The 23,609-nt window shown below is 52.0% G+C and overlaps 5 protein-coding genes across 5 annotated transcripts; 3 read left to right on the top strand and 2 right to left on the bottom strand.

The window, feature by feature from the left end:
* HO133_003482 (uncharacterized protein) lies at positions 1–2,017 on the bottom strand (the record flags this gene model as incomplete). The annotated part of the gene is made up of 6 exons (XM_037294404.1): positions 1–386; positions 446–513; positions 565–942; positions 998–1,709; positions 1,760–1,840; positions 1,891–2,017. The coding sequence occupies 6 exons, from the start codon at positions 2,015–2,017 to the stop codon at positions 1–3; spliced, it is 1,752 nt and encodes a 583-aa protein (XP_037149785.1).
* A 1,420-nt stretch (positions 2,018–3,437) lies between these two features.
* Positions 3,438–5,521, top strand: HO133_003483 (uncharacterized protein; the record flags this gene model as incomplete). The annotated part of the gene is made up of 7 exons (XM_037294405.1): positions 3,438–3,695; positions 3,752–3,926; positions 3,980–4,385; positions 4,442–4,718; positions 4,778–5,157; positions 5,211–5,313; positions 5,381–5,521. The coding sequence occupies 7 exons, from the start codon at positions 3,438–3,440 to the stop codon at positions 5,519–5,521; spliced, it is 1,740 nt and encodes a 579-aa protein (XP_037149786.1).
* Positions 5,522–10,344: 4,823 nt separating this feature from the next.
* On the top strand, positions 10,345–12,134 carry HO133_003484 (uncharacterized protein; the record flags this gene model as incomplete). The annotated part of the gene is made up of 4 exons (XM_037294406.1): positions 10,345–10,637; positions 10,737–11,007; positions 11,074–11,609; positions 11,681–12,134. 4 exons carry the CDS (start codon positions 10,345–10,347, stop codon positions 12,132–12,134), a joined length of 1,554 nt encoding a protein of 517 aa, XP_037149787.1.
* A 3,312-nt stretch (positions 12,135–15,446) lies between these two features.
* On the bottom strand, positions 15,447–16,067 carry HO133_003485 (uncharacterized protein; the record flags this gene model as incomplete). The annotated part of the gene is made up of 1 exon (XM_037294407.1): positions 15,447–16,067. The coding sequence occupies one exon, from the start codon at positions 16,065–16,067 to the stop codon at positions 15,447–15,449; it is 621 nt and encodes a 206-aa protein (XP_037149788.1).
* A 4,488-nt stretch (positions 16,068–20,555) lies between these two features.
* On the top strand, positions 20,556–22,677 carry HO133_003486 (uncharacterized protein; the record flags this gene model as incomplete). Its single annotated transcript, XM_037294408.1, has 4 exons — positions 20,556–20,881; positions 20,937–21,104; positions 21,158–21,870; positions 21,935–22,677. 4 exons carry the CDS (start codon positions 20,556–20,558, stop codon positions 22,675–22,677), a joined length of 1,950 nt encoding a protein of 649 aa, XP_037149789.1.
* Between the last annotated feature and the right edge of the window lie 932 nt (positions 22,678–23,609).

Consider the following 23,609-nt stretch of genomic DNA (forward strand, 5'->3'; position numbering starts at 1 on the left):
TCAGTCCCGGTGAAAGTTTTGGTGTGCCTGCAGTTCCACTGGCACTACTGGGTGCTCCAACTCCTGAACGCTCTGCTCCTGCAGCTCGAACGCCCGTCCAGGTCCGTTCATCTCGTGCAACTCATGGTTCTCGAAATTGACGGACGCCATCTCTTTGTACTCGTTCTTCGATGTTGTTTCCGGCGTTTCAGATTTTTGCGAAGCCCTACGCCTTCTGAGTAGGTAGCCGATGCCAGCGGCAATTGCAAAGAAGGCTGCGGAGGCACCGACAGCAATCCCTGCTATAGCGCCGGATTTGAGACCATTAGATTCAGACTGTTTGGAGGTTGCAGGACTTGAAGGTGTGCTGGAAGAGCCGGACGAGGAAGAGGAATTATTGGTGGACGCTGAATACCAGTCAGCAAGCCCCTTGGCAATGAATCTAGAGGTAGAGAGAGAAACGGACTGCTATTAAAAAAATGGGTGACATTTAAAAGCTCCGAAACTTGAGGTGTGAGATTGTTTTTATATGCTCTGTGTTTCATTTAGTAAACTGCTTCGCGGAGAAAGTACGAGTGGTCCTACTCATTTGATTGTGAGTAGAATTGCTTCACCACCTCGGACTGCTCGTATGGTAGAGCCCCAGCAGTATATTGATTGGAGAAGGCCATAGTCGTCATATCGAATATTGCTAAGCCCTGCGCAAATGGGTCTGGAGAGCTATTGAAGGTACTTGCAATAATGTCTTCAACCAAACCCGTGGCTACCTGCGAGTTCGAGTCAACTCCTCCGATCGTGAGTATCTGGCTTCCACCAACAGCGTTGCAAGAGAGTGCGTGCCGAGGGTTCTCAGGATTGTAGGGAACACTTATCCAGTGGAACGCCGGTAGGGTGAGGATATTGATTGTGTCATATTGAACAGCTGCTGGACCAAGATGGGTGCCCCAACCCGCGTAAACAAATCTACCAAATCGTCAGCGGTGAACAGATGGAAGCTCACAGGGAACTGCCATCTAACATTTCGTATGTGCCATTGGTCGAGTTAATACCAGCAGTACAGAATTCCACCCTGGGACTGGGTACGCTCCCAGTGGTTGTTTGGTTCCACCATTCTTGCTTTGCAGGGTCGAAGACCGAGACCGTCCCGAAGTCGATCAGCCCAGCAGTTACGCCATTGTTTCCTATTCCGTTTTGTCCTCCCATCGCGATGTGTATACCTTCCGGTCCAAAAGATGGGACATATTGCAGAGCACCTTTGTAGATACCGCCAGTAGCATTGCAGCATTGGACACTGGAGTTGGAGAATAACCTGGATGCCATATCAAATTGAAGCATCCCAGGAATGAGATTTTCAGGCGACGCGTACTGATCCCAGTCTGCGGTGATACCTCCGAGGACCCAGGCGCTGTCGGAGCCAAAAGCCATGAGCGGCTGGGCAGGACGTGTCAACTGAGACCATACAGATGAATTGGCATCAATGATCTCATTCCAGGCTCCACTTCCGCTCCCATCAGGCTGGAAGGTCCAGAGCGACATTGCAGGGAGGTTTGGCTCGTTGCCGAAAGAGGAATTCCAGCCTGCGAAACCAGAATAGATGAGATTTTCCGATTCATGGTACCAGAGTGACGGACTGTTTAGGTTGGGTGCGCCGTTGGGTTTGGTAGTAGACTGTAATGCGACTGTAGCATTCGTCCAGTTCTGAGAGAGGTCGATAGATAGCAGTGTTGATGCTAGGCCGTCGGGTATTAGTCTGGGTAGACCCATCCTCTAAGACACATACCGTATTCATATTGCGGCGTTCCATCGCTCATGAAAGAGAATTCGCCTCCGTCGATATAAACCCAATTCCCTACGACGACCGCTGCACAGTGACTGTTAATATTGCGCAGTAGCTTTACATCCAGCACTTACAAGCTTGGTAGCCACGGCGAAGGAATTCAGAGGCTGCGATTACACCGGGAGCTTGGCGGGGCTCTAGAGCTTTTGTTGGAGGAGGACCGCTGATGGAAAGTCTTGCTAGAAAAGAGGTATGCGCCATTAAAAAGTATTGACTAAAAAGCACCCTATGGAAAGAGAGAAATGCCGTAGCCCAAGGAAAAGTTACGAAAGGTGTTCGTTGAGTAACGGCAGAGAGAGAATGAACATTCAGGAAAGCCTTGGCCATACAGGACAGCAGTGCTCGGCCTGGGCGCTTGTTTCTGCTTCCTTCTCACAGGCAAAGATAGCTCAGAAAGAGAAGGCTAGCTCAGGGTACCCTACCAAATCTACGACGTAGCAATGCGGACGAAGCACTTGAAGCAGACGAGAGGCACCTGCTCGCAGCCTTCGAGCCAGTCACTGCCGCGAAAAGGCAATCGAGCGTTTCCCGGGACAGTAAGATATAATTAAAAGCCCATGCCATTGGACTGAGTGGGAGCTGAGAGTCCTTCCGGGTTTGAGCTAGCCGAAACGAAGACCCCCCTCCTCGTCAACGTCGCATTTTGTAAGAGGCAATTGTTTCATATCTTTGTGGCACAATTTCTCTTTGCTTTCATTCGATCAGCAGGAATCTGACGCTTCGACCGAACACGTCCGTTGCGGCTGGCCAGTGATACGCTGACTCAGCCCCCTTGACAACGCGTCATTGCATACCGCTGCTTCGCAAATCTAAGTACCACAACGATTGCTGTTATCTTTGAGAAGCGATAGCTGGAATAAATGTCTGGGGAAGTGAATAGTACGTGCTTGGAGGGCAAGATGGTGTTGACAAGAAATGCTTCCGTGTCGGCTTCGACACAAGAGCGGTTTATTGGCTCGCTCGGTTAAAGATTAGGGTTACGCTTGGCTTCCCCAAGCCTACCTTAGCCCTAAAACACCGTCTGTTACGTAACAACTTTTTTACCAACTTTATGGAGTAGTGTTTGCCTACTTTACTTAGATGACAGATGACCTCGGATCACGTGCAGCCTTACCAGATTAGGCAAGCGCACCCGGGCCAAAATACCAGCCGAGCGACAGAAACCAATTCCCTATGACAGAAGCCGCCAACTATCCTTCACTGATACGCAACAACTCGCGAGATCGCCGCCGCATCACCTGGATGATGAAGTACGATGAGCTACTTGACGCTACATGACGCCGTCTCGCAGGAAGGAGGTCAGGCTCAATTCTCTGCCAATCGAAAGCGCTCAGAGACGAGAAAGAGGGGAAAGAGATAAGATGGGCTCGGGCTACCGTAAGCCTCAAATCCCAAGTTTCGAGCTGGGCCCCACGCGAGAACCGGGCGTTATCAGTTGATGCACGCCTGAACCTTCCAATCCAGTGAGAGCCGTTGGCGGTTTCTCGGAGACACTCAAACGTCCGACGACTACTTCTACCTCGGCGATCCCCTACTGTCAACCAAACTTCTCCCTCCTTCACCTACTCCCTGACCTAATTACCTCGAACGGCGTGGGACGACACGCCGAATTACCTTCGAGATGGCTGAGAATCTCGCTGTCCGAAGCCAGAGCATGTCAGGCCGCAAAAAGAGTGTCGCAGAGGAGCCGGTGACCTCCGTCCTCAGCGCTGGCGGTATTCCCGTCTACAGCGAGCGCGAATTGACTGCCGATGAAGAAGTCCTGGCAGCACTAGGCTACAAACCCGAGTTTAAGAGAGAGTTCAGCTTGTGGACCACATTCTGTGTCAGCTTTGCTGTGCTAGGCTTGCTGCCCAGTTTCGCCAGCACGCTATACTATGTGAGAGAAAAGACCCATGATACGGCAATGCGACATTGGGCTGATCAAGGTGACAGGGCATGGGATACGCGGGTACACCCGGTATGGTCTGGGGATGGCTTATCGCCATGACCTTCATTCAATGCGTCGCCATGAGCATGGCTGAACTGTGCTCTTCGATGCCTACAAGTGGGGGGTTATACTACGCTTCGGCGGTTCTGGCGCCACCGGGGTACGGGCCGCTCGCAGCCTGTATGTATCCCAAGACAAAGTGTACCTGCACGAGGGCTGATGGTGAAACATAGGGTTGACCGGCTGGTCGAATTGGCTGGGACAAGTCACTGGTGCCCCCTCTGTCGACTATCCTATGGCCGAAATGATCCTTGCTTGCGCTTCCATCTCCAATCCCAGTTACGTTCCTCAAAATTGGCAGGTCTGGCTGCTCACGACATTGATTTTGCTCATACATGGGTGTATCAGCAGCATGCCTACAAAGTGGATCGCCAATTTCAATTCTGTTGGATCGACATTCAATATCATTGCGCTCTGTATTGTTCTTATCCTCATCCCGTCTGCGACCAATAGAGAGTCACAAGGCCTCCCTCGCTTTACCCCTGCAAGCGTTGTTTGGAATGACTTTTATGATGGAACAGACTTTCCCAAGGGTGTCTCGATCCTGATGACATTCGTTGCCGTGATCTGGACCATGAGGTAATCCTCAATTGCAAAAATTTGTCAAATCGAACGACCGCTGACTTGCTTGGCAGCGGCTACGATGCACCATTTCATTTGAGCGAGGAGTGCGCCAATGCGAACGTTGCAGCACCCAGAGCGATCGTTTTGACGAGCGGTATCGGAGGGCTGTTTGGCTGGTTCTTGCAATTGGTGGTTGCCTATACGGTCATAGACATTGATGGTGTCCTCACCTCATCATTAGGTCAGCCATGGGTGTCGTACCTTCTTCAAGTCTTGCCTCAGAAAGTGGCTCTCGCCGCGGCGTCCCTGACCATCATTGCTGCCTTTTCCATGGGCCAAGGCTGCATGGTATGTGAATAAAGTCATCGTACTCTGCACGGACAACCATCGACTGATGCTTGATTTAGGTTGCTGCTTCCAGAGTTACTTTCGCCTACGCCCGCGATGACTGCTTTCCCTGTTCCTGGTGGATAAAACGCGTCAACAAACACACCCACACTCCTGTCAATGCAGTCTGGTTCAACACTACGCTCGGCATCCTCATGACCCTCCTTGTCTTCGGTGGACCACTCGCAGCTGGCGCACTGTTCTCTATTGCTGCCGTCGCAGCTTTCGTCGCGTTCACGATACCTATTTTCATCCGCGTTTTCTTCGTCGGCAATCGATTTAGGGCTGGTCCTTGGAATTTGGGCCCCTTCAGTATGTACATTGGCAGCGCGGCTTGTGCGTTCGTGGCTCTCATGGTGCCGATCCTAATGCTTCCGAGCTTGACTGGCTCCGATCTGACGTGAGTGTTCGCGACTTCATTACGTAGGCGCTCAGCGGCTGACCACATTCTAGTGCGTCGGGCATGAACTGGACGGTTCTTGTATATGGAGGTCCGATGACGATGATCACCATCTGGTGGTTTGTGAGTGCGCACAAATGGTTCAAAGGACCGAAGGTATACATATCCTGGCTTCTCCAACCCTGCAATAAGTCCGAAGAGATTGCTGACATATTCTTACCAGGTTAACATCGAGCATCAAATGCTTGGCCGTGACGGCAACGTTGTTGAGGGCAAGGATCAGGACAGCGGTGACTCAAGCGCTGGAAGCATTACGAAAGAGGATAGGGATTTGGATGATAAGAGGGCAGCTGATCTTGCCTGAATGCGGGCCTTACTGGTGGTACCTGTTTTGATATAAAGTATTGGATACAGGTTCCTTGGTTATACCCTCGCTGATTATGTTACTGATATATAGCGCCCTTCGCAATTTGAAAATGTATATATACGCCTAGACATTCAACGTTGTGCCGGCTATGCAATCTCGATACCTTTGGACACTATTTGGGGTCAAGACAACGGGCCTCAAGCCCAACCTTGCTCAACTCTAAATATTACGTGGAGAGATTAGGAATCATTCACACCTCATTTCGAAACATCACTCGAACCGAGTGACCGACTAAGCGGGACGAATAGCTCGTGCTCGCTGGCCTCAAATTGTGTGAAAGACTCAGACCGCTTTCCTGGCGCTTAGGCTCCATATAAGGTATGTTGTACCCCTACGGAGGTCGGCACCAAAAGTCCCGCACACGCCAAGGAAAGGGTCCAGCTGTCGGATGATGCCCCTAAAGTTCAATTCATGCGCCCTGGATATAAGGTAGCTCTAAGGTAGGGTCCCCCGCTACAGGGCCGCCTCCCGAGCGGACGAGGTCGGCACCAACGGTCCTAGACAGCGGGAGAGCGCTAGCACCAACCCTAAACCTAAGGTACCGAATCTCGTGCAGCCTCGTATTGGGGCGGCATCCGAGATCTGGGCGCAGGAGTCTTGACGTCCCAGGACTCCTGGCGTCGAGTATCAACCTCCGCATGGACCAAGTATGCAGCTACGGTCAGCTAACTACTCGAGTGTGGTAACTGCTCTAATATGTCTCGAAACCATTGCAGGATGCTTCCCTCATCCATAGTCCTGGACACATGGGGCAAAGCCTTTGACACATCAATGTCCTTTCTTTGACCTACATACATATTCATTCACACCGGACGCAACCAAGGGCCTATGACGGTAAATGACTGGCATTATGCAGAGCATCCATTATATTCAAATCCGTATGTCAGAGTCAGAGTTCTATGTACTACTAAGATCTGCGACTGTTTCCACTACGTCCGCCTTATTCTTCGCCTGTATTCTACTAAGTCGTGGTGCGGAAGTATCTTGAATACCTGGTATGCAGGAGATCAGATGTGGCATCGGATAATTTTGATAGTAGACAAGCCGATGTTGCGCTCGGCTCGATATACGGATGTTCACCTCCACCACAACTTCCAAATCAATGGCCCTTGGGCATCGACCTAGAAGCTGTGCTGTCAACAATATGTCTCAATACAGTCCATCCTGACTTGGCAATCATGTAGATTATGGCTTCGGGGATCGCCACAGTGTCTTCTCCCCTCTTCTAGGTAATGGCATCTTCACTCAAGGGGGCCGGCTTGGAAGCACCTCGGGAAACTACTGCGCAAACAATTCATTCGAATGCTGGACGTGTTTCGCGAACATGTTGACAATCGGCTTGATTGCTTAGATACCTCTCAGGGAGCGATTGACTTGCAGCCACTTTTCTTCAAATTCATTCTGGACACCACAACAGCTTTACTCCTCGGACGATCCGTCTATAGTCTGAGAGTGGGAGAGGATACTGACGCCGGGAACATAGCTTTGGCGGACAACTTCGACATAGCTCAAAGAGGTTTGGCAAAACAATTTCGTCCTGCACGGTGGCACTTCCTGTACAGTCCATCGTAGTCTAGGCGTTCATGCTCTGTAGTCCATCATTTCATAGACGACTACATCCAGGAGCGAGGAGTGAAGTCAGAAAAGTACAACGACGAGGAATCATCTGAAAGCTTCGTCGATCAACTAGCCCAAGAGTCTGGCAGCCATGAATTGCTTCGAGACCAACTCCTCAACATACTACTTGCAGGGCGAGACACAACGGCTTGCTGTCTCCCATGGACATTGGCAGTACCTCCGTAACCCGCTTCAAAATTGTGGACCTGACTCTGACATCTCGCATTTCAGGCGCCTTCCTGTTCGCCACACTTCAGTAATGGAACGCCTCCGTCAAGAGCTTTACACTTGTGTTGGATACTCAGAGTATCCGACTCGAGAGCAGATTCGAAAGATGCCATAGCTCGCTACGGTCATCAAAGAAAGTACATATCTGAATCCTGCAACCGGCTTGAAGTCTGCTTATACCCTTCAGGTCTCCGTGTCTACCCACCCGTCCCCTGGAACAACCGCACAGCCAACAAAACCGCGATGCTACCGAGCGGCGGCGGTCCTGATGGTACCGCGCCTATCCTTGTCCGTAAAGGGGAAGTCGTCGTCTTCTCACAACACGTCAGTGCCCGGCGGAAGAACATCTTTGGGCCAAGACGCCGATGACTTCCGCCCCGAGCGATGGGAAAGAACACGAGGGCTCGAAATCCTTACGGTTGGGCTTATTTCCCTTTCAACGGTGGTCCGAGAGCCTGTCTCGGTCAGGACTTTGCACCCATCGAGGTTTCGTATACCGTTGCGAGGCTTTTGCAGCGGTTTCGGACGATCCGTCTGCCGGATGGGGAGACGGATGAGCCCGGGGGGACTGAGAGGCAGCGGTTAACGCTGGTGCGGAGTAGTGCTGATGGGTGTGGGGTGGAGTCTGAGAAGAGGATGGGGGAAGGTGGCGGAAGGACTTGATAGATTTTAGAGTGACAACCGTGAGCTAACGTTCGGAGAGCCGTTGGTGTATGTGCGGTATGCTCGTTGGAGAGATGCAGGCTAGCTGACCAAGAGTCATTGACCGACACCCAAGTTCATTTTAGACTTCTTAGACAATATTTCACGCCTTCTAAGCCTCGGGACCCTCTGCTACGTACATATCTCTGGAAATATATGTTGGTCCCATGATCACCTCTTCATCATTCACCCACGTCTACAAGTCTCTTTTTTCACGCTCCCCTAACCCCAAACAGCTACATCTATCAAACTCCACGTACGAGTTCTTCAAGGGCTTCAGCTATATACAAACGTTCAGCTACCCAAACAGTCGTGGCTCAAACCACTCAGACTCGGCGTGTGACATTGACACTTTTACGATCCAGAGCGCGAGTCAAAGCATCGCTGCAAAAGATGACCGTTCTGGCACCTTCGCAGGGACAATACTCTTTCATGGGCTCCAACTCCCCCCGGGTTTGAAACACTGGACGGGGTGTACTGCGATTGAGGTTCTTTCAAGTCGGTTTCGTTATCACGCGAGCTTCCGAGGACACTCCCGGAATCACGGCGGGTACTACGTCTGCGTGGTGGGTGCGTGGTCCCGCCAGACCCACTCTTACAAGCATCTGATCGACGATGTCACGCTGGGCAGGTCTTCCCACGCGACAGAGGTGCGAGGGTTGATCTTTGCTGGAAGAAGAGGTGGTAGGACGTGATGAACCCGGAGTGGAGCAAGGAAGTTCGCCAGAAGGGCATCGGTGCGGGTGTAAAGCTGGCGTTTCCACACCTTCGTCCAGTCCTTGAGGATGTGGATGGGGCGGAGTCATGGAGGTCATTGTCAGTATCCCGTGGATGACCGGAATGGCCATTGTAGGTCACCTCTGCGGGCTGTGGGGCTGATATGCCTTGACGATTGCAGAGCCTTTTGCACGACGGCGGGTAAGAGGTTCAATTGCCGCTCAGTCCTTCTTTCGCTGGTCGAACATTCGCTGCCCGGAAAGTCACTTGCACTCCACCATGATCGGTTCTGAGGTACCATTCGCTCTCTCTCTCTCCTTCACAGCCCAAAAAATGCTTTTCATGCCCATACTCTTCATTTTCAACAGTTCCAGGTTTGCGGCAATTTTACCTTCACCCCGTCTCGCCCGCAGTCCCGTCGAGCAGTCTGCGGCGCCGAGACCCGCCTATTCGGCTTAGTTTGATTGATCAATCGAGCTGAATAGCTCATCGAATCCGGCGGAAAGTCGCACTCGGGACTTGTGTACCTGGTCACATGTCTCTCCACCTTTTTCGGCCCATACCCTAGCCCTAGTCCGGTTGAACCTCGGATCTGTCTGATCGGATTGGTGGGGGCTTACAGCTCAGCATGGGTGAAAAAAGGTTCGGCAGGGGTGAGTAGATGCTAAGTATATGTCCGGGGTGAATGCCAGCACCTCATCGGGGGTGAAGAAAGTTAAATTCAGTCCAGCGATTTTTACGTGTGCGAGGTACGGGATTCCCTATATATATGCTATGAGTTCATCCGGGGTGAAGCGAGCATATGCCGAAGCTTCACCCCTACCGAACCTTTTTTTCACCCCTACCGAGCTGTAACCCGGATTGGTGTATCTCACGAGATTTCAGGACATTTGGAAGAAAGTCATTTTGGTTAGAGAGTCACTGATACAGGATCGAATGCAGCTTGTGTAGGCTGATATATTACTCGCATCATGATATGGTTGAAAAGGATGTACCTAGCTTCATCATTGTTGGTCATGGGTTTAAGTGGTGAGTCATTTCATTGGTGGGGTATTTGCGCCCCCACAATTCATCAAATTGTCGGAAGCTTTAAGCTTGGATCCCCGCGCCAAGAGGCTTGAACGGTTGGCATACATGAGCCTCAAAAGGCCTAATCGTTCCCTGTACTTTAACTAGTATTCGCTTCGGTCCTATATCACGGGTACGGTACGTAGACTTGCACGGGTCTGTTCCGCGTCGGCCGGATGTTATTCTATGCGGGGCTGGATATTAAGTCGGCATTTCCAACCCCACAACCTATTGGTTATTCTTCAATTGGTGTGCATGTGAACAGCTACATCTGTCTTTCTACTCGTAATGTCTTACATCTCTTGCATTACCGGTCCGCCGTCCTCCTTCTTTTCACTTGCAAATGTTCTCGGTCATGGCAACGCTTGATTATTTTTATACATGACAGCTTTCTACCTTGTATACCATCTCCCTATATCTCCACAACAATGATCCTGACATCTCTTCTCTCTCCCTACCTCCTTCTCCTTCTACCCGTAATCTACTACCTCCTACCATACATCCGGAATAACGCCATACGAGACATCCCGGGCCCTAAGCTCGCAATCTTCAGCAACATATGGCTACTCTACCAATGCAGGCGGGGAAGGCGCTATCTAGCCGTGGATGAAGCCCACAAAAGGCTTGGACCGCTGGTGCGCATACAGCCTGATCATGTCTCTGTTGCCGATCCAGAGGCCATTCCGGTCATCTATAGCCACGCGGGAGGATGGCTGAAGAGGTAATCAACCTTTCTCACATTCCACTACATTCTTTCTGTCATCACTCTGCTCTCCGCGAATCCTCATGAGCAACAGCTCACGGAGACATGGCTTCACAGCGACTATTATGACGCCTTCGTCTCCATTCAAAGAGGCCTCTTCAACACCCGCGATCGCGCCGAACATTCTCGCAAACGCAAGACTGTCTCGCACATTTTCAGCACGAAGAGCATCGGCCAGTTCGAGCAGTACATGGCATACAACCTGCAACAGCTGGTCAAGCAATGGGATCGCATCTCCGACACTGCGACAAGGTCGGGGCAAAACTATGCCGATATGGATTGCCTACAATGGTTCAACTACATAGCGTTCGATATCATTGGGGATCTGGTGAGTGCGGCGTAGCCACGGCTCCGAGATTGCATATCGAAGTGCTGATGGGGAGGGCCATGACAGGCATTCGGCGTGCCTTTTGGCATGCTCTCCAAAGGCAAAGATATCGCCGAAGTGCAGAAGAGCCCCAACGGTCCCGTCACCTACGCCCCCGCCATCGAAGTCCTGAACCGTCGCGGTGAGGTATCGGGCACCATAGGCTGTCTACCCTCCATCAAACCCTATGCCAAGTACCTCCCCGATCCTTTCTTCCGCGACGGCGTTCGCGCCGTCGAGAACCTCGCCGGTATCGCCACCGCGCGAGTGAATGCCAGGCTCGATGCGCCGGATGAAGAAAAAAGCCAGAGGAAGGACTTATTGGCGAGACTGATGGAGGGGAAAGATGAGAACGGGGAGAAGCTTGGGAGGGAAGAGTTGACGGCAGAGGCATTGACACAATTAATTGCAGGGAGTGATACAACATCTAATACCAGCTGTGCGCTGCTGTATTGGTGTTTGAAGACGGAGGGGGTGATGGAGAAGTTACAGAGGGAGTTGGATGAGGCGATTCCGGAGGGATTTGCTGTGCCGGAGTACGATATGGTGAAGGATTTGCCCTAGTAAGCGCCTCCACGCCAGCTCTTCCTGTGGTTGAATGATTGCGAATGCCGTGCTGATGATTCATCTGCAGTCTCCACAACGTCATATCCGAAACCCTCCGCATCCATTCCACCTCCTCCCTCGGCCTCCCCCGCGTCGTCCCACCCGGCTCCGGCGTCTCAATCTGCAACCACCATTTCCCCCAAGGCACCGTCCTCTCCGTCCCCGCCTACACGATCCACCACCTCCCCTCCGTCTGGAACCCCTCCAACAACCCCGCCTTCGATCCCGACATCTTCAACCCCGACCGCTGGGACCCAGACAACTTGACCGAGAAGCAGAAAGGAGCATTCATCCCTTTCAGCTACGGACCAAGAGCGTGCGTGGGTCGGAATGTGGCGGAGATGGAGTTGGCCTTGATCGTGGCGACCGTGGCGCGGAGATTCGAATTCGAGTTGAGGGAGCAGGGGGAGTTGATGACCAGGGAAGGCTTTTTGAGGAAACCGATTGGCTGTCGCGTGGGTATGAGAAGGAGGGCCACATAAAGGGGAACTTGCGTGAAAAGGAGCACTACGGGTACCATGCGACATGATGACACGACGACCTTGTTACAATACCAATCTTCCAGCGTGCACATCAACGCAAACAAGCTGCTTTGCACACGCACTTCTACTCCCTGTACCACAAGACCTTCACCACCCGCCTCTCGTCCATTCATTCGTAATCCCCACTCGTCATTCTAATTCCAATCCCCACTCGTCATCCCCTCCCCTCCCATATCTATATCTCCCCAAGCAACCGTTCCCACTGCCCCGGCATGGTAAACGAGGGCCGTATCGATCCACCACGTTATCAGATACCCCCCTCCCTCCCTTCCTCCCTCCCTTCCTTCCTTCCTCCCTCCCTCCCTCCCTCCCTCCCTTCCTTCCTCCCTCCCTCCCCCCTTCCCCCTTCCCTCCATACCTTCCCCCCTTCCCTCCCTCCCCTCCTTCCTCCCTCCTCTAGCGCCATCACCTCGCCGTAAAACCCCAGCTCTAGCCAAGGCCGTCGGGAAGGAAGTACCACTCACTCACTCACTCACTCACGCCCAGCTCGCTGAGGTACGGTAGATACGCTGTCCGTAGTGGTGGGGCGGGGTGGAGGGGTGGAGGGGTGGAGGGGTGGAGGGGGTGGAGCGGGACTTTGGGATCGGTTGGGGGGGGGTTCTGACTGAGGCGGTTGTGGGGTTGGGACAGTTTGGTTTCTCCCGTACCGCTTGTCTTTTTGAGCTGTCGTCCTTTCTTCACTTGCCTTGCTTGCGCGCTCTTTCTCTCGCGCTTTTCTATCACCTCCCTCCCTTGCTCTCTCCCTCTCTCTCTCTTTTATACCACCTCCCTTCGCTGGCTCTCTCTCTCTCTCTCTCTCTCTCTCTCTTTTCTATCACCTCCCTTCTTCACTTCTATCACCCTCACTTCGCTTGCTCTCTCTCTCCCTCGCTTGCCTCTCTCTCTCTCTCTCTCTCTCTCTCTATCACCACCCCCCCCCCCCCCCCCCCCCCTCCCCCACCCCCCACGGCCTCCTCCTCCTCTCCCAACTCCCCTCCCCCTCCCTCTCCCTCCGCCGCAGCTCCCGCTCCCGCCACTGCTCCAACCCGTTGACGCGATCCCACAGCTTGTTGACCCGGTTCTTTAACGCGCGCAGGCTGTAGCGCGAGAGGGTCGAGGAGGAGGAGGAGGAGGAGGAGGAGGAGGAAGGGGGTTGGGGCCGTGGTGGTGGGGGAACGGGAGGCACTGGTGCTGGAGCTGGAGCTGGAGCTTGCGGCGCAGAGGGCGCGATTTCCCCAGTCCCCGCCATCGCCATCCCCTTCCCCTCTCTACCACCCACGTCCCGCCCCGCCACGAACCCGCCCAGGAACCCCGCCTCCGCCTCCGGCGCCGCCCGTTCGCACGTCGAGGGGGCGCGCGCGCGGTGGTGGCGGGGGTGCGTGGGCGGCACGGGGCTGCGGGAGGGGCTGGCGGGGGGCGCGCGGTAGATTATCTGGGGCGAGAAGGAGACGTAGGTCGTGTTTGGGGGTTTGCGGCATTCGGGGGAGAGGGGGGTTTTGCGGCGGCGCGGGGTGGGGGTGGGGGTGGGGATGATGTCGATTTGGGGGATGCACATTTGGGTGGTTGGGAGGGTGGATGGATGGATGGATGGGGTTGCGGTGAGTGGACTGGTGCTGTATAGGAACAGATGAGATGAAGGCGGACGGGAAAGAGGTGCGGAGAGCTTGGGATGTGGAAGTGTTTGTTTGTATGACTCGGGTAGGAAGATGGCGGTGGTATGGAGCAGTAATGACGGCGACGATGGTAACGACGGTATGAAGGCAGCAGAGAGAGAGAAAGGACAAAGGAAAAATGGACGATGGAGAGACGACATGCCACGGCGGCAGGTCATGTTGCTGGGTCACGCAGTCTAGCCAGCCGGCATCACTTATAAAAGATGGATGGGCCCCCAGGAGAGGTGTCGTGAAGTGCTCATGTGCGAAATGTCTCGAACTCGAACCGTAAAGAGATCCATTCATCCATCCATCCACGCCCCGCCGCTTTCGCGCAACGGACACCTTCGCTCGAACGATCTCCTCGACAATAAGAATCGAAGCTGCAAAGTAAAAAAAGAAGAAAAGGGTTTCGGCGGTTGCGGACACTCTCGCTGTGGGGAGATATTGTAGGTGAGGTGTCGGGAATGGGTCGTCGTCGATGGCTGCAAGGTCAGGTGGGACGGGTGGCACGCGCGCATGGTAACGGTTTCGCGAAAGCAGGCACATCGTCCCAATGACCGGCTGCAGCTGGCCCTTCCGTCCCGCAAACTTTTGTGGTGGTACCTGCAGATGATCTTGGATGGAATAGTGGCGCAATCGTCTCGAGGTGAGGTTGAGTGAGTCTGCGTTTAGGCAGCTCTACCTTAGACCGGTTGCGTTTAGCGAGAGAGTTCTATGATGCGCTCTAGGGCTCACGCTTGATCACGTGACTGGATTAAAATTGCAGTCCTTTCCGTATACATGATCCTTCCCGTATCAAACTTTTCCATCCTTAAGCGAACTCAGTCCTACATCACATCCAATCGTCCTCATCATATTACCACCCAACAATTATAGTCAGCCAAAGAGATATGGAGCCAGATCGACTCAATCGATTCCTTCCCTCTTCCAAAGCATCCCTGGTAGCGGAACAGTCAGTGTTGGGATCGATCTCCACTTGCAACAAGAGAGTAGTGCTCGATCACTGAACAGATGTTGAGGAAGATTGGGGCTCATTGTGAATAGATTTATTCGACGATTGTATCGTAGAAGTCGCTAATGTATCGTACTAGATCGCGGTTCGTACATTGTTTCACGTATGATGAGGTTGTTGAAGAGGTGAGGGAACGAGGATGAGGTTAATACGAGTGCTATATACGAAGTAAGCCTTCTGATCGGTTGTTGGTTACCTTTTACCTTTGAACTGGCAGCGGTGTTCGGTCGTTCAAGCGTTATGCCCTATTCAGAGTTAAGGGTTGGAATAGAGATATGATAGATATGAGGGTCGCTAGTGGGTCTGTCGTGATTGTACCTATGTCACAAAAGACGTCGATGAAAATGAGGACTTTTGTTTCTGTTTCTGTCAAAATATGGTGGCGCGGTTAAAACCTCCTCTTCATTCTCACCTTTCATTCCTACAAGAATCAGTTGGCATCGACAGCACTGTGCGAATAGTTTGGTCCTTCACCCCCACCCCCTACCTTCCCCTTCCTCCTGAGCATCCCTTATCACTTCGACCCCAAAGGAGTCAAAGCGCACACAGCGCTAACCACACCAAGGGCAGCCCCCTTGACTCGAAGGTCCGAGCCACCCCGTTGGCTCAGAACCCCGTCCCCGACGTGCCGATAGCGGCGGAGACGGAACACTTGGCCTTGAGGGTATCAGCATCCGAGTGGGCGCCCAACCCGGCGAATTTCGAAGCGGTGGCGGTCCTGCAGCAGAGTGTCTGATCCTGCCAGACCGCGAGGCTGTTGGCCGACATAGCAGCTTGAGTGCCCACGACCAGCCCGTTGCGCGGCCAGCCCGGATAAGTGGCCGTAGTGGTCAGTTTGAGGGTTTCTGGCGTTGGATATGTCAGAGGTGGGAGTCGCGTTGGTAACGGGGAGGTTATAGGCGTCGTTGGTGGGTGGGAGGCATATACCATGGGTGGTGTAGATGGAGGGGAGGGTGGTGACGGGGTCAGACGTCGCAGGCCCAGAGGATGGTGCCCGTCTCCAATGGTGACTTGGGTCGTGGGGTATCCGGCCTTGGCGTTTGGCATTCGTGGGGTCGGTGGCGGTTGTCGTCGTCGCCCTGCTGGGTTCCTTGCTGGGTTTGAAGCGTATGGCAAGCTGGTCGGTGGTGGGATCGGTGGTTTCGTAGGAGGAAATGGAATTTGGTTTGGTCGAGCGGTTCGGGAGCGAGGACTGGCGAGCAGGGCGAGTACAGAGGTTGAGAACATATTCGGGGATGGTGAGGAGGGTCTGATATTTGCTTCTATGATTGGTGTTGCAGGGGTGAAACGCGTGAGTCTGTACAAGGTGAGACGGCTGATGGTCCAATATCAGTAGGAACCCTGCCCCCAGTAAACTGGCTTGTTCACTTTCTAGAAAGCGCGAAGCCTCGAAGGGGGAAAATGTCATTTTACTTCAATCGGCGTGACTTCTCAGAGTAACACTGACGCTGAAAGTATTAGGGTCTTTGGAGTTGACATGGTGCAGCCTTAGGTTGCATCACCTGGAACAGCAGACTCAGACTCATCACTGCGATGGTGGCGTATTTGCTAGAAGAGATGGATATCTGCGCAAAGTCTGGGGTTAGGTTGAGGAGAAGTAAAGGCCGGCCTGGGAGCATGCGATGAAGATGTTCCAAAGCCATCGGCCTCGTGCTGACGGTCAAGAGACGCAGCACTGGTAATTCCTTCTCTTTGCGGACGAGTCGTGTCTATGCTCTCACGATAACATCCGCTGCGGCCTTCTAGACCACAAAAGTAGCCCGAGAATGCTACTCTCTAGAACTCATTGAGTTTGTATCTGGTATAGCTCTCCTCTAAAAAATCATAGCGAAAGTCCACAAAGGTCTACTCTTCATCCCCACCCAACTCTGTGAAGGGATGTGAAGGAATTATCGAGAGATTGGTATCAGGCAGCTTCCGCGAAGTATCCATGTCCGCTTCACCATTTTTTTCGGTTACGGTCTCGTTAAGCTTGAGGTCATGTTAAGCTTGAGCAATCCGGCAGCTTGGAGGTTGAAAAATTGACTAAACACTACATCAAAGCCCTCCGTTGACAACCGCCCACAAAGCCTTAGGTTCCCAAGAGGATCCGATGACACGTTCACCAGTCGATGGATATAGTCGCAACCCTCGGCCGTTCGACCGTTGTAGAACTTCGTGACGAGCTTTGTGCAGCTGGTCTGCAGTCTCGCACGGCTCTGCCGATATGAATTAGACCTTATCGAAACTATCGTATTTCCTGGGACTGCCGTGCATGGATGTTGATTATAGATTGTGCAGGGCACGCTGCTCGTCTGGCAGACGGTCATTGCTTAGAGCGCATTGTGATCAAAATTGAGTCAATGATGAGTGCCTCTGTGCTGAGGGTGTAGCTGCGCATTTCAGTGCTTTGGAGGTTGGGGAGCAGGGTGAGAGGGATGGCGACGGTCGATTCGATTTGCAATCCCAGGGACGCTATGTAGTAACGTCCCTCAGAACTTTGTCCATAATCATAATCGGGAGGTGGTGGAAGCATCTCATAGTAAGGAGATCGTTCAAGTCTGCGTTGAATTTCATTTTCGAGTTCAATGGTGATCTCGTAGGAGACTTGGTTTGAATGTTCATCGGTCCCGTGGATGGTGGATGGGGGATGGGAAGTTTCAGTAGTACCACCATCTTCGCTGGAATATTATCATCTTCCTTGGATAGAGATGAACATTTTCTTCGTTGATGATGTCGCAGAGAAGCGAGAATGGATTGACAATAAGAATTCCGTCGCCGAGAGTGTCGCCGTGGGTGTGTATTTCTTCAACTCTACACCCTTCTTTGTTACCTTGTGCGTGATCCAGCACAGTGTTTTGCCGGCGAAGGTAAGAGCTTCGATATTTCCATGGCTGAACGTTAACTATGATATCAATCAAGAGCTCGTCAGCGTGATCCAGTAGCCTAGACATGATACTTTGGGACGAAAAAGCAATCTCACCGCAGGTGGCGAACACCCAGGCCGTGAAAAGACTGTATTATAGGAATCAGGGGTCGAGAATGAGCTGTCACTTAACGAAGATGTAATGGCGAGCCGCAGAGTCATTCTTGTTCCGCAACAACTGCGCGTGCTCGTCCTGGATTCAGTGCATCATCCCAAGTTACATTGCCTACGTAGATGGATCGGTTTTCATAACCAGTGCATGCACGGATGACTTGTCCAGTTATTGAGCCTTCTCTTGGGAGTGACCTTAATGGATAACAGCCGCATGGGATGAGCGTAGGTTGAGAAGCAGACGCAGGTTGTGTTAGGCATGAGGTATGAAAGCTTACTGCTGTAGCTTGAGTTCTCGATGTCAGTACATCTGTTTGGAGAACAGCTCCATGACAGGTAAGAGACTCATTGGTATGCTAAAGTTGACTGCCAAGTTTGACCAAGGCAAGTCTAGCCGAGCTGTCGTATATTATTTGTATCCTTGCACAATCATGGAGTTCTGCCTCCTCATCACTCTATCCGTTTGTCAATAGTATTTGCAAGGGCGTCATCGTGAGATTGGCGGCCTGGTAAGAAAAGTCGGTCCTTAGGCTAGTTCCCGGACGTCGGATAGAGACCTATGTCCGGAACAGCAGATCGGCACCGGTTGTGGGAAAGTAGCTGCCCGTCTCAGTGTATCAAGAGCGATCATCTCATCACATGTTTTCATATCTAATGACTGTAGACGAGCCGATGATGAATGCATCGCCACATGACATTCAGCATACATGTAAGAAGTTGGAAGAGATGATTATAGCGGAATCTAGGTATCCACTTGGGGCCACTCCACCTCCTTCTAGGATTCAATCGGTGAAGATTGCGACACGCTAATCGACCACGACCTCTTAGAGTGAGAGGCCTTAAGCGAACATTGTCGGCGTCAGTCTTGTGTCACCACAAACATGTGCGTACATGGGGTGCATTTATTGCTGCATTGCACTGTATGGAACCTCCACTTTTCAGAAGAAGGACGTTCGTTTTGCTCGACATGTGTAGATTATAGGCAGCTCAGAGAGTCTTGTGATACTCTCTGTTCGGGTCTGACCTTGCGCATCTCGAATTGATGGAAGATGGACGGGGGGATATTTCCGTGTGGAATGCTAGTGGCTTTGATCCTGAAATGATAGCGTGCTGTCATTCTTCCTGGTTTCGGGTGATATGATGATGGGTACCCTTTCCGTGTGGAGTGGTCAGTGCGAGGGTGTCAAAGCAGACTAAAAAGTCAGGGAGATCCAATTCGGCCAACTTCTGGTCCAGAACGTCGATCATGTAGAGACTTGAGATGATCTACTTGGAGAAAAGGCCCTTTATCACAATGACGACGAGGAGCGTGTGCATGAAAGCCTCCTCAAAAAATCAAAAAAACCACGTGGAGGCTGCATCTCGCAGATTCTTCGCGTCGGATAAGGCTGCGTGAGTTAGCCGAGATATCAATTTACGCTCGCTACACAAACCATGGGAAAATGAATCGCATGACCCAGTGTTGATTAGGCAAGACATGGGAATTAGAGATATTAATAATCAACAATTAACACATAACAAGCAGTAGTAGCGGCAGCAGCAGTATTCGTACTGCGGAAGTCTGTTGTTGATCAATACATACACTGTGCAGAGGCGGATCAACATATCGGGAGATAGCCACACTAGATGGCACTAGCGTCTTAGTCTCCGCTTGTGCGTAGGTAAGCTTTCTCATTGGACCTTCTCGGTTGAAATCTGAGATCTGCGTGATGGTCGTAATGTTTCGCCGTGTCCACGAGCTCATCTTCTGGAATCTCATTGGCCAATTTCAACGTCTTCTCTCTCAATCCTTCTCCTCGTCTCCTCCATCAGCGAGAGAATCCGCTCGTTAGCCTGCGTCAGTACCGGTAAAGCATCCACGTCTAAAAGCTCGGCGTCGAATTAAAAACTCGCCATGATGCCTCCAGACAGGGTTGCTCCTATTTCCGGGCTCACCCTCTGCGGTTGTGGTTCAAGAATTCCTCATCTTTTCACAAGTCTTCCCAAAGCCTTTCAATCTTGTCATAACGCTTCGCCCAACTCTCATAACCTCGGGTCAGCCTGTCTCACTCATAGAGGCGCAGAGAAAGCATTCGCCAACAACAAGCAAGGCAAACCCGCGGGCAAGAGGCGGACGAGGTTTCCTACAGCGGACCCGGGCTCTAGTGTCTGCACGTGTGTACATCTCGACATCCTGTGGCACCGCGGATCTCGCACAGTATATTCACCTACGAATCAAGCATTCAGCTTCGACATCTGATTCGCCCGAGAAATCGAATACAATCAGTTCTAGCCAACAAGGACCCGACAATATTAATCTCTGATACGTACCTACTCCAAATCAACCGAATCCACCAACCCAACGCCATCACACTTTTAGCGAGCGGGCGGCCGATGGCAAATCCATCCTCTCGACCAATCTCATAGACACAACTCGAAGCGTGCTCGTCGATCATCAAGATATCAGCTCATTCTGGAACGTCAAGCCTCCCACCTTCTGAAAAATCCTTCGGCATTCGCACCCCACGAGGCATCTTTTCCGCATCCCACCACCGGATTCAACACCCGGACATAGCCGTCCCCAGCTGCACCCTTCCGCTCTTACATACATATGCCCCCGGTACCCCGATCTTGAACCTTCTCCCATTCATTCATACAACCTTCTCTCAACCTCCAGAACGTCGGATTGTACTTGTGCTTGACACACTCGTACCTTCACAATGGCTCACATACAGGACTATGGTCCAGCTGCCCCTCATGGGCCCGACATGAGCGGTACCCACGACCCTATACATACCATGGACGAAAACGAGAGGCAGATCTTCGACTACCTCATCAAGCCCGACGACAGCTTCACTCCTGAGGGCGTCTACTGGGCTGACCTGCCTCTGATGAAGCGTATCGCCTTTGTCACCGCCTATGATGGCAAGGAGGCTGCCCGGGAGTTAAGAAATATCTGGGCAATGTTCAAGAGGGATCCTTTGGAACCTTTCCGTTATTATATCAGGAACATGGTCATTCCCGGCGCTGGTCTCGGTCTCGAAGGGTAAGCATACCGTGTGCGCAAGAAGATCCGGATACATACACTAACATTCCTATAGTTACGTCCTCTTCTCTATCGGCAACATCAAACCTTTATTTCAGTCAGTTTTCAAAAATTGCTGGAGCGCAGCCAAAACCTGTAACGCCGTCTGGATCGACGCCGTTGACTACATGGAAATCGTTGGTATAATCATTGGACAGATCCTGGTTGGTGTTCTCGGTGACTGGTAAGTTGGACTTGATTTCGCACGTTTTGAGGACCGAATGTAACGGATACCAGGCTCGGTCGCAGATGGGGTCTGATTCAAGATGCAACCATCATGTTCATCGGTCTCGTCATGCTGGTCTGTGCCTGGGGTACTACTCTCAATGGCTGGGTCATCTGTTACACGTGGTCTCTCTTCTTCTATGGTATCGGTGTTGGTGGAGAATATCCGATGACAGCTACATCCGGCATGGAGAACGCCGTTGGCTCTGGCAAGATCTCAACCAAGGAAGATCGTCTTCACCGAGGCCGCAAAGTCACCAGCGCTTTCTTGATGCAAGGATGGGGTCAATTCGCCAACCAAGCCATCCTCATTATTCTGCTTCTGTGCTTTCACCACGGAAGCGGCAACCCACCATACTCCGAAGTCGCCGCACAATGGACCTACCGTATTTCCTTTGCTATCCCAGCTGTCGGTACACTGTGGCTTGTTTACTTCCGTACTTTCAAGATGAGATCAGCCAGCAAGCAATTGGCCGCAGCGAAGAAGAAGTCAAAGGTTACCGGCTACGATACTCAGTCCCTCAAGCTTACTTTCACCTACTTCGGCCCTCGCCTTATCGCGACCGCTGGCGGCTGGTACTGCAACGACATCTTCTTCTACGGCAACAAGTTGTTCCAGGCCGAGTTTATCAGCGTCCTTACCCACGGTGGCAAATCTGTTATGCCCGGATGGTTGTACAACCTGATCAACGTTGGTGTTTCCCTTGTCGGATACTACTTGGCCTGTAAGCTCTCAACCCCCATATCTCCAGTCTCCAAGATTCGCTGCTGACCTTGGTCGTCCACCAGCCTTCCTCATTGACAACAAACTCTACGGCCGCAAAAAGATGCAGATGCTCGGCTTCCTCATGGACTTCATCCTCTTCGTCGTCCCTGGCTTCCACTATAAATACTACACATCTCACGCACACATCAAAGCCTTCCAAGCCATGTACTTTCTCTCCTCGTTTTTCAATCAGTTCGGCCCTAACGCTGTTACCTTCCTCGTTGCCGCCGAAGTCTACCCGACCCCCATCCGGGCCACCGCTCACGGTTTCTCCGCCGCGTGTGGCAAACTCGGCGCCTTGACTGCCGCCGTCTTGTACAACTACATCTCCACACAGGAGAAGTTTCACGTCGTGCCTTGGTTCGGTCTCGCTGGTATGCTGTTGACTCTACTCTTCCTCCCAGACACCACTGGTCTCGATCTCAAGGAACAAGAACGCCGCTGGCAATACATCCGAGCAGGCCGTGAATCCGACTACCACGGTGTTGCCGTGCACCCCAAGCATTTGTCATTGTACGAGCGCCTGCGTGGCGTGGGCAAACACTACAATGCCGAGCTCGACTACCAGCAAAAGATTGAGGAAATGCGCTCCGACTGGGAAGCCACCCAAGCGAGACAAGCTCATGAGAAGGGTGGACAGTTTGATGATGATGATCAAGAAGATAGTGTCTGGTCGTCAGATGTATCTACATACTTCGAGAAGACATCGAGGAGTCCGAATATCGTGGCGAAGGAGAAATACGCCAACGGGGAAACGACGCAGTAAAGATGAGAGACGTTGAAAGGGCTGTACAAAATTGATTGGGCATGTTTGGTATACCTGTTAATCATGGAGGATTCCCATCCTCTCCTTAAGATACTCGGGGTTGGCGGTGTGGCATAGACCGTCTGTCGTTTGCGAGCGCATGTGTGACTGTCATTTATATCCCCCCAAATGCATTCATTTCATACCCTCAAGCTCTGAAGTGCACTTGTATTCATTATCGGGTGACACGAAGATGCACAATCTGATGACCTCCCACCCTGGCCCCTCCACCTCGTCCTCCACTTTCCATTCAATTCTTCAGAGCTGCCGCTTCAATCCTAACTCCCTGACAAACCGCCCAGCGTCACTCCCTCTTCCCTACCCTACCCTTTCCTTTCCACATCGGCGACAGCTTCCCGGTCCATGTTCCCGCCCTGGGTGACATCGTACGTTAGGTCCGTCACCCTACCTACTTAGATGATTTGGGTTCGCCGTTCCGGCTATCGGCAGTGCTGCTGCTGTACATGCTTTCTTGCCGTCTTTCTTGCCGTCTTTTTTTTTTTCTTTCTTGCCGTCTTTCTTACTCTACTTACTACCTTTCTTGCCGTCTTTCTTACTTACTACCTTTCTTGCCGTCTTTCTTACTGCACATGCTTTCTTGCCGTCTTTCTTACTTACTTACTACTTCATCAACGTACGCGATGCCCGTGTGAAAATTCATGCCGGCGGTGGCGTGTCCGATGGTGTTTGGTTGGTTGGGGGGTGGGTATCTTGGGTTTTTATCGTGGAAAGGGGATTTTGTAGTGGAGGCGGTTGGGATGGATACGGTGGATTCTTTTACTCTAGTTCTTTTCGGAAGTCTTTTTCCATATTTAAATAATTATATATTTAAATAAGAGGAGTTTGAGTACATACGGCCACAGACTGTTGAAAACTCGGCTTCCCGTCCGCTC

This window comes from Letharia lupina, assembly GCF_014066315.1.
Source record: "Letharia lupina isolate WasteWater1 chromosome Unknown contig_17, whole genome shotgun sequence".
Taxonomy (NCBI): Eukaryota; Fungi; Ascomycota; class Lecanoromycetes; order Lecanorales; family Parmeliaceae; genus Letharia; species Letharia lupina.